General features: G+C 44.0%; 1 protein-coding gene across 1 annotated transcript in view; it reads right to left on the bottom strand.

The window, feature by feature from the left end:
- Window positions 1-13,359, bottom strand: part of RASGEF1C (RasGEF domain family member 1C) — an 83,512-nt gene that overhangs the window by 26,588 nt on the left and 43,565 nt on the right. The window contains exons 2-4 of the mRNA XM_074883581.1: window positions 8,234-8,416; window positions 6,475-6,597; window positions 3,783-3,920 (exon numbers count right to left, since the gene is read on the bottom strand). Of these exons, the coding sequence (XP_074739682.1) occupies window positions 3,783-3,920; window positions 6,475-6,597; window positions 8,234-8,416 (444 nt within the window). The remainder of the gene's footprint in view (window positions 1-3,782; window positions 3,921-6,474; window positions 6,598-8,233; window positions 8,417-13,359) is intronic.

Raw genomic sequence — 13,359 nt, 5'->3', positions numbered from 1 at the left:
GTTTTCTAGCAGAAGGTTTCACATTGCTGAGGAACCTCTCATTTCACTCAAGGAAGATGCTCTCAGGCTGGGCTGGAACACGGGCCAGATAAGCAGGATGTAGTCAGACTTTTTTGCAAAATAGAGCTGATAAGTCTGAAATGAAACAAATACCTAGAAGGCTGGAGGGACTTGTCTTGAAGAATGACAACACGTGTTTTATTTGGAAGCAAATCACACAGGAGGAGTGAAAATTGAGTAAGGAAGATGTAAAAAAAAAAAAAAAAAAAAAGAAAAGAATTTTTAGAAAATAAAAACCCCATTCTTTTGGTTTTCATCTGTTCCTGATGTATACTAGCTCCAAGCAAGAGACACTACTGGCCTTCTTCATGTAAATCCTCATTCAAACAGATGGTCACGCTTTTGATTTACAAAGACTGCTGTGGACCCAAACCACTGACCACCATCTAAATATTTCTCTGGTTTACATCCAGGTGTGTTTGCAAACCTCAGCATAGCTTATGAAGTGCTATGAATAGAATGTTATTTTTTAGTGGAAACTCAAACAGCAACATATTTGGTATTTTGTGAACATATTTTGTAAACAGGGGAATTAATTTTGGGAGGCTGGAGGGCGGGCACAGCACTAATATCCGAGCTTTCTACTGAAAGCATAAAACATTTAGCTAAAATCTTTTAGCTGAAAACCCAGTTCTCTTTCAAAAAGGGGTTTGGATGAGAAATCTTTGGACCAGCCATGTCTGTGCAGTATCAAATTCTTCACTGTTTGGATGAAAAGCCAAAAAGCAGCATAAAATTGCTTGAAAGACATGCATATTAGCCAATCTTTTAATAAATCCTTATCACGAGATCTAGGTTCACCTAGGTTTGTAGTGAATATGACACAAAAATACAGACAGTAGTAAACAAACACTCAGTAAGCCAAACACCTAATCAAGAATTAAATAAGAGACACACTTAATGGACACAAAAAAATGATTCAGAAATTAGAGCTCTTGAAGAGACTCACTGAAAATCAGTTGGGTACACCCTTGCCTAGAAAGCTTTTCTGTGCATGTTGGGGGAGAAATTTTAAAAAAAAATAAATCCTGCTTTTGCCCTTTTAAAACCATTTCCTGCCTATGTTCACTAAGTGAAGACAGCATCATTCATTACCTTCAACATGCTGGTAATTATCCTGCCATGAAGTGACCCCCCATTGTACAGGGGCTGCATGCTGGACTCTATCAACCAATGTCACTTCACTGCCACATTAACAGTCAAAAGAAGCATACTACTGTTCAATATTTAAAGAAAATGTTTCGTTCTTAACTGGGAAAGTTCCTCTGAAGACAGCAGGCCTCAGCAGGTGGCTTAGGAACTCAAATTTTAATTAAAATTTCTAACTCTAAATGCAAATCACAGCACTTACTAAGAAATGCTTCTCAGCATGGACACCTTTATAAGCACATCACAGAGCCTTTGGAAAGTGGACTCTACAAGGACAGGAGCATACACTGCAGGGGAAAATCCTGCATTGACCTACATGGACTAGATGACCTCACAAATCTTTCAATCTTTAATTTCTATGATTCACAACAGGAACAACTTTCTTCCAAACAACTAACAGGCATCACCACTCTTTTGTGCTGTCCCTTAAGAAAGAAAATTTGCATTTGTAGGATATGAGCTGTTTCTTAAATTACTTTACTGATTTTGTTCAGGCATAAGTGACTGTCCAAAACCAGAATACAGTGCCTAGTAATATTTGAAAAACAATGATTTGAACCTAATCTAGTCTGAGGCCCCCCGGAGCACCTGTAAGAATTGATACACAGCTGTGCACGCTCCAGAGCAGAGGTGCACCACTTGCTCAGGTTAGGCAAATAAACTATTGTTTTGTATGCAAAATGTTGATTTTTAGCATTTATGGCTCTTCACCAGGACAGCCACTGCTTTTCAAGAGCACCCGCAAAGCCCCTGTTCTCTGCACTTTTGGCTGGTTCCTTCTTTCCAGCGGGCATGATTTTGGTGGGTCTGTATGGTTTCTCTCACTTCAGATGCTGAAGGGCTGCAAAGCACCTTTCTTGGTGGTTGGCAGGAGAAAGTTCATTGCCTCTTACCCTTGAGGAAGAAGTTTTATTGCTCCTGCCAATGGAATCGAGGCCACCTTGGTTCTTTCTGATAGCCCTTTGTGCTCCCTTCACCTCCATCAAAGTGTCCCCATCCCACCCCTTCTCTCACACACACTGGCCAGCCCAGTCAGCTGATCCATTACAGCCTGAAGATACCCCAAAAGTGCCAGCCATGATGCCAGCCCAGCCCAAGAGCAGCTGTTTCCATTTCTCTTGTGTTTCCAGTGGGAAGGAGGGTCCAATTTCATTCCCATTGTGCTGCAACCCTGCTGATTCCTTCCCTTGTCTCTCCACCCCTCTCTTTCTCAGCCTCATGGGTATGTGCTGGTTGTTCCACTGAAGTGCACCCATCTGTGGCCTGAAGCCAGGCCTTGATGTAGCCAACGGAACTGAATTCTTCCACATCCCATGGTTAACCTAGAAGTAATTAGAGACTCTCTATGTACTATTTGCTCTTATTCTTATTATTTTCATGGACTGTGTGGTATTTTTTCATGTTTCTGAATTAATTTATGGGGTTCACCCACCTGAATTTGCAAGCAGGTCTGAGAGACTCCATTCACTGTGTCCTACTCTGCCACACCCATGGCTCACGCATATGAACACCAAGACCATAGAGCCATCTAGACTGAGTTTCTGCCCAGCAGGCCACACACCGCTGTCTTCTGTCACTTTCATGCTCCCAGAGAGGCTACATGTCCATAAATATTTGTATTTTCTTTAAATGTAAGGACCGTCCCTTGCTATGTCACCATATCAGCCAAACAGGCTGGATTCAACAGGAGCTATCGCAGCCCACAGATCCCCCTTTGACGGGGATTCCAGTGGCATTAGTAAAACAGTGATCAGGGTCTGCTGCTCTGTGCCTGCTCGCCTCCTGTCTGGTTCTCTGCTTTACAGTAGCAACCAGCCCAAGCATAATCCCTGTGAAATCTTCTACACAGGACAGGAAGGAGTAAGCCAAACCCTTGTTAGATTCACAATGAAAAAGATGCAAAGATTGTTTCAAAAAAATTACCAGATTGAAGACATGTCAAGTAAGGAATGGAAAATTAGATTTTGGCACAGGTGAGGAAGGACATAAACAGATAGAGGTGAGACAAAAAAGGACCATGAATGCCCTTAGAGAAAGGAAGCCATCATCAGGTACCTTCAGGCAACTGATGATCTTTTTTAGCTCCCCAATGCTTGACAACTGCCTGTCTACTCCACTGCTCATTCACTAAACACCCTGGAGCACTTCTTGAGCCACTGCTTGGCCAGGATGGTTGGTCTCAGGTCACGATACTTCACTCTGCTAGACTATAACTTGGGAGATCACAGCTCTGTTCCTATTTGAATTGTGACCACCATATACAATCTATGTTACGCCTTCAGATCTTCTGTCTGTAAAATGGGAATGTTGTTATCTTACAATTCGATATGCAGTAGATAGATTCCACTGATCACTCCGATGTGTCCCCATGTCACTGCCACAGGAGTACCTAAACTGAGAGATGTGGCTTTCAGGGAAGCTACTACAGGTTTTAACCACTAGAGGAGAACAAACCTGTGAGAGTATCCACGAAAAGGCATGGAACAGAATGTGGCAAAAGGAAGAAAAGGAGGAACCAAGTGGGAAAATGAACTTAACATCTTCACACAACATCCCAGGTCAGACATCCTCACCTCATCACACGGGGCTATCCTGTGAATCATGTCTTTCAGATGGCCAATCATCCGCTCTTCCTGAAAGTCATACGGGAATGTCTCTGTCCACTCTGTCAGCAACTGTAAGATTTTGGGTCCAAATTTTCTGATCCGAGCCTGAAACGGAAACCAGAATGATGGACAGTGATTGAAATGTGTTTACTCATTAAAGTCTCCCAGCAAATATGTATGTCACTGAAGAAGGGGCCAGATGTTCAAAGAAGGCACTTAGGGTTGCACCTGCAAAATCTGCACACATGCAAACAAATAGTGTGGTGCACAAATGATACCTTTTGGCATGGAAAATATACCAGAACTTCAATGCATGCACAGCTGCCTGTTTTACATGCAGATTCAAGTATTCTGCACATGCAGTTGGCCAGTTTATGGTTGGATGGACATTTTGTTGGTGCAACCTTTCTACCTTTTTTGAAAACATCTGGCCTTTTTGCTGATTTGAACCATATGTTCTTCCCTTACAACCCTCCTACATTTTCATCCATCCCTGAAAAACTGATTGGAATGTATTTCTTGACCAACAAAGAGGCATTTTTTGCTTCTTTGCTTTCTGGCTGTATGAAAAAACTGCTAAGTGACCAGTGGCAGATGTAACATGAGAAAGAAAAGACGGACAAAACACCAGCACTTCAGTAACTTTACCTGGGCTACTGATAATGTTGCTCTCTTCCCACATGAGCTCAAGGTCATGATAGGACAAGGACACCCACTCACATAACACACAGCTGATGCCCACTTTACTTTTGGTGTAGATTAATCTGAGGATGCAGCAGTGGGGAATAGTCAGGAAGATATGGGGCAAGGAGGCAAATGTGGGGAAAGGCACCATTGGTGCATTAGTGTTATCTCAAAAGATGGCCAGTGCAGCTGCTTCCAAAGCTTTCATCCTCCATCATCCAAGAACATGTGAAAAGGAAATTGCGTTAAACAAACTGCATTTTTATTTACAGAAAACACAGACCAAAACAAATAGCCTTCTTCTGCATCCTACATACCGTAGCTAAAGTGTACCCTGTAATCAGGAAAAATTATACTCTTGAGCTCCACAGCTCTCTGCTTTTCAACCAAGGTGGTTAAAATGCATATTTCAGCTTTCCACCAACAACAGGTTTCAATGAACCACATCTCTAAAAATAACTGCTGTCAGCTAGCATTAAGCTCACGCTCAAAGACCAGCAGGTGGCTGCTAAAGGGAAAGCTTTATTTGAAACTACAAAGGTCTGGGGAGACATTTGCTCCAGCTGTGTAAACTGCTATTACGATTTGAAGGAGAGGACTTTGTGCAAGTCACAGGACCCAGGGGATGGGAGGTCGCTTGTGCGCAGTTTCAGTCAGCCCCACTCTCAGAAACACAAAATCAGCTGCGTCCCACCAACTCTGTGTTACTACAGGCCAGTCCAAAATGCAGATTCACTTCAGGTGACCGGGAGTTCTTCATTATAAGATAATGTTTCTCATTTCTTGCAAAGCTGATGAGCAGTGACACTTGGCAATGCTTACATTTTAATCCTCCTAAATTTGCACCTGCCATCGCATCAAAGAACAGAACTCATCACACCTTGGAAAAATTGTTTTGCATGGTGCACCTCCTACAGGTATTTCTATTAATACCGACTGTATGGACAACACAAGGATCAGATTTCTATGCAGTCTGGCTGATCGCTCTCCATAGTGGGGGCAGCACTTGTTACTTGTGCAACCAGTTGCCTGGCCAAAAGCAAGCACATGTGGTCAGACGTTGGTGATTCAGTATTTGATGCCAAAATCACTGTTTCAAAGCTGGAAAGGCCGATCTTGAGAAATATTTCAGAATTTTGGGGTTTTTTGAAAGCTGTAACTAATGCACGTTCTTCTCCCCTCCACTGCACTGAAGATGCATCTCCTAGATCTACTAGACAGGTCTTCATCAATGCACCGGGCAGAGCTTGGGTGGAATCCAGCGGGATCCATCTCCACCGCAGTGTCTGTGGGACTGCCAGAGGATGCACATGTGTTGTTACACACTGTATCAGTCTGCACAGTCCCTAGGGCAAAACAGGAGGAGTGCCGAGGCAGTAACAGCTTGGATTTTCTCATTCTGTTAGCTTGTCACAGCCTCACTACTGCTTCAACTCGTTCCTGGTGTGCCAGAGTGCGCCGCTCTGCAGCACGGCCGTGCGGACCATCCGTCAGCGCCGGCAGCGGGAGGTTAGTGGGTAGCTGCATGCTGTTACGTAGCGTTCAAAGTGACAGGTAAGGCCAAGAGGAAATATTACTGTACCAGAAGCAAGAAAGCAAAAGGGCAGACGCATTAAGTAAAAATGGGAAAGAGAGTGGTGTGTTGACATCTGCAGTTGACAGTGTGTGAGGTTTATGTCCTACCTCCTTGCATCCCGCAGGCTTCATCAGAGCCTTAAAGAAGGAAAGTCACCTGGGAAGACTGAAGCAGGGGAAAGGGAAAATTAGAAGAAGATCTGAAGCAACTAGTGCCTGGGGCACTGCTCTTGGACATGAATACTAGGATACCTCAGTGTCAGGATCGCAGCGGCAACCATCATCCTTTATGAGAAAGTTTCATTCATTCCAAAGGGAGGCAAAGGACACACACCAGAGCCCCAGAATTCTCTGTGCATTGAAAATACCTCACATTTTTCTGCTGTAAAGATAAACTAACCTTGTCCAGCACGGGGTCGTCCAGCCGCTGCTGCTCAATGCACTTGTGACAAACTCGGGACAAAAGCTCATGGGGTTCGATGAAGAGTCTGGAACTCAGCAGGAATGTAAAGATATAGGCTTTCTGTGGGAGAAAGACAAGCAAACCTGCTGTAAGCAGCTGCACAGTGGGTAATATTAGCCATAAAAGCCTCAAACTCCGCAGTTTTTACACTTTCACTGGGACAGACCTTTATGTCTAAAAGACATAAGGATTCCTGACCCTGAAAATGAAACTGGTTACAGTGGGTGCAAGAGGCAGCAGCATCTCCTTCCTCCACAGCATCCACGTCCAGCCTTCGGTTGCTCAAACCCTGTACAAACATCCAGTGAAGCCAGTGCGTAGGTCATGCTACAGGAGTGAGCCCAGGTACGGGAGACAGCACCACCAGGGCTGCATGGAGGCCAGCAAAAGCAAAACGTGTAGACACTCAGGCATCTCTGTTGTACTGAGTTGTGAGCTGCAGACGCCCCCAGATTAGTCACATCTTGCTATACCCCTGCAGGTCTCACCCAGCCGGTTTTAAGGAATATTTCATTTATTCTACTAACTCCCCAGAATTCATTTCCATCATCCAAGCCACATCATATGCAGTCCCGCAAGTGTGAAGCTGTGGAAAGCAGGCCTGTTGGATAAATCCCTGGATTATTTAAAGTATTCCAGCAGCGAATTTAAAATATTTGCATGAATCCTCAGTTGTTTGCATCCTGACCCCTCCTGGTGCCTGAATTATCTTCTTTCCCCCAGACCTAGCCATGCTCCTGAGCAGCGGGTATAATATTACATATCACACATTGCTTGATGAAAATCTCACAGTCTTATCTGCCCATTACTTATTTTTATTGCCTTTCTGTTCTTTCTTTTTAATTGATATGCTTCTTTATTACTTATTTTTAGCTGATCAGAAACTGAGCTGCAGGTAATTTAAAATATGCTGTCTGCTCTGCATTGATAACTTTTGTAGTTTTCTGAACTGCCCAGAAGCCAATGCTTCTCTGTGCTTCGAAACACAAGCCTTTCCATAGAGATAAATTAACACTTAAAAGTCTTCCAGTCAAGCTCCGTCCTGAATTCCACCGGGATGTGCAAAATCCAGTGAAGTCAATGGTTCACAGAACCATAAATCTGCTTCCAGTTTAGATCCTCACACTGTCGGTGAAGAAACACTGCACATTCACTGATGGAGCAAGGATTAGGATCTGGACTGTGCTGTCCAGTGACTGCAAAGTTGGTGTGAACGTAAGCCCAGGTAAATGATGAACCCATCAGAAGGAGCGTCTCTGTTGTCACTGAGGGAATGCTTTGCACAGGCAGACAAACCTGGATGACTTCAGCAGCTACTGGAATTCAGCTAATTTAATGCTAGTTCAGACTTGAAGTTTTTTGCTTCAGTCTTCATCTAAACCTCTCTGGGATGCACTGCTGTTTTTGAAGTGCTCCAACTGCTATATCACCAATTCATCATCACCACAGCTTCTCCTCCCCCAACCCCCTTCTCTTATTTAAAGCCAGTATCAAGTTTGGGATCTGCTTTTTCATGGGAACAATTATAGAGCAGTGAAACAGCGTTTAAAACAACGCATCAATTTACCAAGCTTTAATTGTATGCAGCTTTTAAATTAGCCCTCTTAATTCAAAATTTAACACATTTTCACTTTTGTGTAAAGTGCTGCCCCAATTCATCAAAATTAAACTGTTTATTATACTGTGAATTGCTTACTTCAGGGTAGTAATCAGTGGTAGGTATCAGATGCTGGATTAGAGCATCCAGAGATGCTGAGGTAAGGTTTCCATCCTGGAAGATCAGTCCTCCTTGTTCATCTTCTTTTGAAGTATGTAGATGAGGGCTGAAGCCACATGGGGTAAACATGCTGGTAGAACTCAGCGTTTGGGGCATGCCTTCCTACAACAGAGAGAAACTCAGGTCAGGGACAAGATCCATCAGATTCACAGCCACATCTGTCTTCTGGTTGATTTGAAAAACACAAGCCACTAATGAGAGCTTCCTGTTCACAAAATTAACATGATCCCTTCACTATAATCTCTTTTATTGTTGTCATTCGCAGATCGTGCCTGTGCGGGAAAACACACAGGAAAACAGGACATTTTGATTTATACTTTTGGGGCAGAAAGTGATGGCAGCTACTTTGGGCTCCCACCCCAATCAGGAGTGTCTGTGATGGTTCCCTTTTTGCTGCCATCCCTGGTCAGTCCCACGTAGGAGAGGCAAGATACTCGGGACTTGAATTCAGCAGGTTCCTGAGCTGTTCGTTTGAACCTCTGTCCCCCTGAGAATGAGGCAGGGAGAATTTAGGGTGAGAGAGGGAGATAAAAAGGGGTGCCACCTAAGGCTTGCTCAGGATGGACCTTCAGAAATGCTCTGTGGCTCCCACAGGACAGAAGAAGCATCAGAGTGAGTGACAGGGCAGAAGCAGGAGCAGAAGTCAGCTGGAGGAGGATGGAAAAATGAAGGGAGTTGGAGGGAACAGAGAGCATGGGAACTGAAGAAGAGATTAAAGAGCAAGGAAAAGAGAAATGAGGAAGAGGGAGAAGGCAGACACCTGCACTATTTTTGGAGCCTGAAGTTAGTCAGTCCTAGATCTATACTTAGGTACTAAATAAATGTTTCAAAAAGATCCTGAGCTCTCATCGACTTCACTAGAGATGCAGTCCTCAGCACATTTGAAAAGGAGGCCAGGCAAACTCAAGAGCGTGTAGCCCTGTTTCAAGCTCCCCGTATTTCAGTTCTCTGGGTTCTTTGGGTTGCATTCTAGGCTCCATCTCAATTTTGTGGCTTACAATCGGCTTTAAATGTTTCTTCTGCTGCGTAAAGTTGTTTTGTTCCTGAACTGGTGCAGGGGGATGACAGATTCTGCCTTGAGAGCTTTAAAGCATCTGCAGCTGCCTCCAAAATCCCCCCTAGAAGCTGCTCCACTCTCAGCTAGAGGCAATATTATAGGATGTGGACTGGGAAAAGAACAGTGCACGCTCACTCCCAGGACAGCAAATGCATCATCCAAAGCAAGGGACCCTCTGTGACTTCACTATTTGCTTCTAAATTTGATTTTACTTTGTGCAAGGGAGGATGGGAAAGAGATGACGGAAGGGAAGAATCCTAAAGCCAACCTCTACTCCCCTGGAAGAACTTCTCCCAGGACTCCAGCTCTCCCTCCCGAGCTTAGCCCCTCTCTGCTGGAAGAGCAAGACCTGCACCCCACAGCCTGCTGAGCTGGCACCGACCTCCCACGTAGGAAAGCACAGGGCCCCACGCTGACACTGCCTGCTGCTACGCCTTAGCCTGCTGGTGCTCAGTCACAAGCAGTCAGCAGATAGCCCTTATTTTTTGATATCTCTCTCTGCCCTTTTCTGTATCCTGTTGCGTCTGCTTTTCTGCCTCTTCACCATCCCATACAACTTCAAAAGCTGCCCCATGGATTTGGCTTAAAAATTTGTGTTTGCGTTTCTCCCTCATGTATATCAGTAGATGCACTGTGACCCAGACAGCTTGGCTTTAGTTACACATACAGCATGTTGTAATTACTCCTGCAAAAGCATCTCTCTGCCTGGCACAACCCATCTACTCCCCCCAAGCTCAGGCTGCTGCAATGTGCCAACTCAGATCAACCCTGGGCGGCCGAGGATGAGAAGGGCAGTGTGCCTGTAAGCCAGGCAGGGTGTGAAGCCCTGGGAGAGGCTGGGAGCCGGGTCCCAGCACTGTGGGAGATCAGGCTTTACGAGCAAAACTTGGGTGACTTCATCCTTCAAAGGAGGGACTGTTCCCCAGGAGCCAGCGGTTTGGTTACTGTGTCTTATCTCCTTCTGAGAGGCTCACACGGGCTGGGAGTGCGGGCTGCCTCCGTGATTTGCAATCAAAGGAAAAGAAACCAGAATGTCAAAACCAACAAATTCCCGTCTTGACTGAAAAATAAAATAGATGTCAGGGATTTTAGTTTAGTTTAAAGACCAGAGTATCCATCTGAACGTCATCCCGGCCAGAATGGAAGTTGAAGTATCTAGTTTTAATGAATGTGCAGATGTGCCTGTTAATAGGGCTCCAAGAGCAAGTAATTGCTGCTTTTTGTACACAGCTCAGACTCTGTGTAGTAAATGGGAAGGACTGCCAAATCCCATTTGTTACTTCTAACACACTCTATGTTACATCTTGTTTCTATGGCAATAATCCCAAGAAGGATTGCATATCCATATAGATCAGGAAATAAATCTCGTGGACATATATCTGTCTAGATGAGGAAAAGAAAAAGTTAAAACAGCTGTGAACTTACAGGACACATCCTGGTTTCAGCGTGAAACAGAACTCAAAGTATTAATTTATTCAGTGCAATCCCTCACCATCAATGCCAGTTTTATTATCAAATAGAAATGTATCTAAACAGGATATTGCCTGAACTTTTGTATCTCATTACATGAGAAATCTTGCCGAAATACATAGTAATGCTTCTTCAGAAAAAGTTACCTTTTTTTTTTAAACTGAATAAAACCAGCTGTACAACTGTCACCGAAACATCCCTCCTGGGTATTGTTAAGAAATTAAATTTGACTTTTTATTATGAAGTTCCTGGTCTAATCTCAAGTTTTTGGGCAAGGCCCGTGTCATATCTGAGCTGGTGTCTGGTTGCCACCGAAGATGACCTGAAGGTTTTAACTTCATGTCTTTTTGCTCCTTGTTAAACGATACTGTTACATTCACAGCAGGATGAAGGCCAACTGTACAGAGATTAAAAATCTCTTGCACTGCTAAGCTTGGTAATAACTAACATTAATATCTGGCAGACAGGAACTGAAGACAGCAAGTTCTCTGATCACAACACCTAATTTCTTTTTCTGTTCATGCAGTTTCCAAAGTACTCTTTTCAAAAGTACTAAATAGAAACAAGATCTTGTTTTAAAAGAGTTCAAATGTGTGATTGCCTGCAGTAGGTAGAAAACAAGGTTATGCTGTCAATCACTTGCAGAATACAGAAACAACAAGGGAAGCACTGAGAGAGGAAAACAAACAAGCAAACAACCTCAAGGAGATTTGTCTTACTGTACCGACGGTGGTTTGGATGATGGAAAAGGTACACAGTGTAGACAGAGCCAGACCCTTCTCAGAAGGGCACAGTGACAGGATGAGAGGCAACACCCCCAAGCTGCAGAAGGGAAATTCCAGTTGAACATAAAGAGAAAATCCTCCCCTGAGCACTGTGTGAAATTGGAAGAGGGGCCAGGAAAGGATGTACAATTTCCATCCTGGGAGATTTTTAAAACTCAACTAGACAAGGACCTGAGCAACCTCAGCAAAATCTGAAGTGAGCCCTGCTTCAAGCAGGAGCTTGGACAAATGACCACGAGAAGGTCCCTTCTGATTAACTTTTCTGTGATTCTAACACACATCTTTCTCCTACTGTTGCAGTACTGCCCCATTCTGGACTTTCTAATATAAACCATGGCAAGTAAAAACTGACTCCAGATCATTAGATATTTGTAAAGAAGTCCATGTTGGGCGTAAAAACTTTTTTCCAGTTTTTCTGGAAACAATAGCTCACATGTGGTAAAAATGGCCCAAAACCTCACTTGAAGACCACTTGGACTGAACCTGAAGTCAGTGAGATTTAAGTATGCGAAAATTCAGCAGGTAAGTGCTTCTCTGAACTTTAGTCCAATCCAACACACAATGTTTTGCTGTTCCTCTTGTTTCAGAAGGAAATCAGATGCCAATTTTAACTAAAATTTGCAGGATGATAGAGAGATCTCAAAAGCTGACTTCCTCCACATGCCATAACGCTGAGCAGCTGGTAGAGGAGAAAGATCCAAATTAGTGACCTTCTGGGCAGAGAGCAGCAATATGAGCTGACCCGTTACTGGACTCAAGAGGACTTACATGGAGGTGAGAGACCTTACAAATACATCAGCTGAGGGAACGGCATCCACCAACCTTGCTAAGTTTGGTGAAATCTAATCATGAAAGAAAAAGCCTAACTCCCAAGTTTCACAAGTTCTGCTGCTCTTATGTGTACTAAGACCTAGAAATTTCCATGTACTGGAGGGCTGGTGCCCAGACTTTCCAAATAGATACACACTGGTCCCAAAAACAGACTTCATGCTTGTGGGTTCAGAAGGAGCAGAGATGCTTTGCTAACAGCACACAGGCTCTGGTGGCATTGACAAAGGTAAAAATATAATGTGTGCCTTGAAAGACCACTTTGATAAATGGTGCTCTGGAGAGTGCTGCTGGTGAGGAGATCTCAGTGAAAGACAGGCTTCCACACCCCGCCGTGCAAAATGACTGATGATACAGGTGGCTGCACACATACAGCGTTTAAACTGTCTCTGTGCTCTAAAGGACTGAGACCTGGAGATGTGAAAATGTCTCTGCACCAGTTAAAAAAAAGAAAAAAGAAAATTCAAGGTCAGAGTGTTTCTGGGACTGGTCTCCATTACACAGGACCTCCCATGTGGGAGAAGGCAGGGCATGTGGCTTCTTCTTTGCCTACAGAAAACCAAGGTAATAAAATAGAAGAAAAAACAGACTGGACTCAGCAATGACATCTGCACAAAGGCAACATAAAATGCTATTGAGCTGGTACGGTAGCATTTTGCATTAATTTTACCAAAACGTTATCTCCACCAGCAGTGGCACAGTGCAATCAATAATCCCAGCTCTGTGCAGGTGGTGCTGAGCAAAAAGGCACAAGAAAGGTCCCTCCTCACTTGTTGGGGCACTTTGCAGTAAGGTGTCCTCGTGACTCTCTAGCCCCAAGAATGAGGAGGACAGCAGTGTCACACTGGATCATAGTGGGCTCCTCAATGCTCTCCCAGATCTTGGGGTTGTGCGTTCAGCCAAGG

Source organism: Strix uralensis, chromosome 14, assembly GCF_047716275.1.
Source record: "Strix uralensis isolate ZFMK-TIS-50842 chromosome 14, bStrUra1, whole genome shotgun sequence".
In the NCBI taxonomy this organism is placed as follows: Eukaryota; Metazoa; Chordata; class Aves; order Strigiformes; family Strigidae; genus Strix; species Strix uralensis.
Note: the sequence above shows the minus strand (reverse complement) of the source record. Positions and strands in the feature narration are given on the sequence as shown.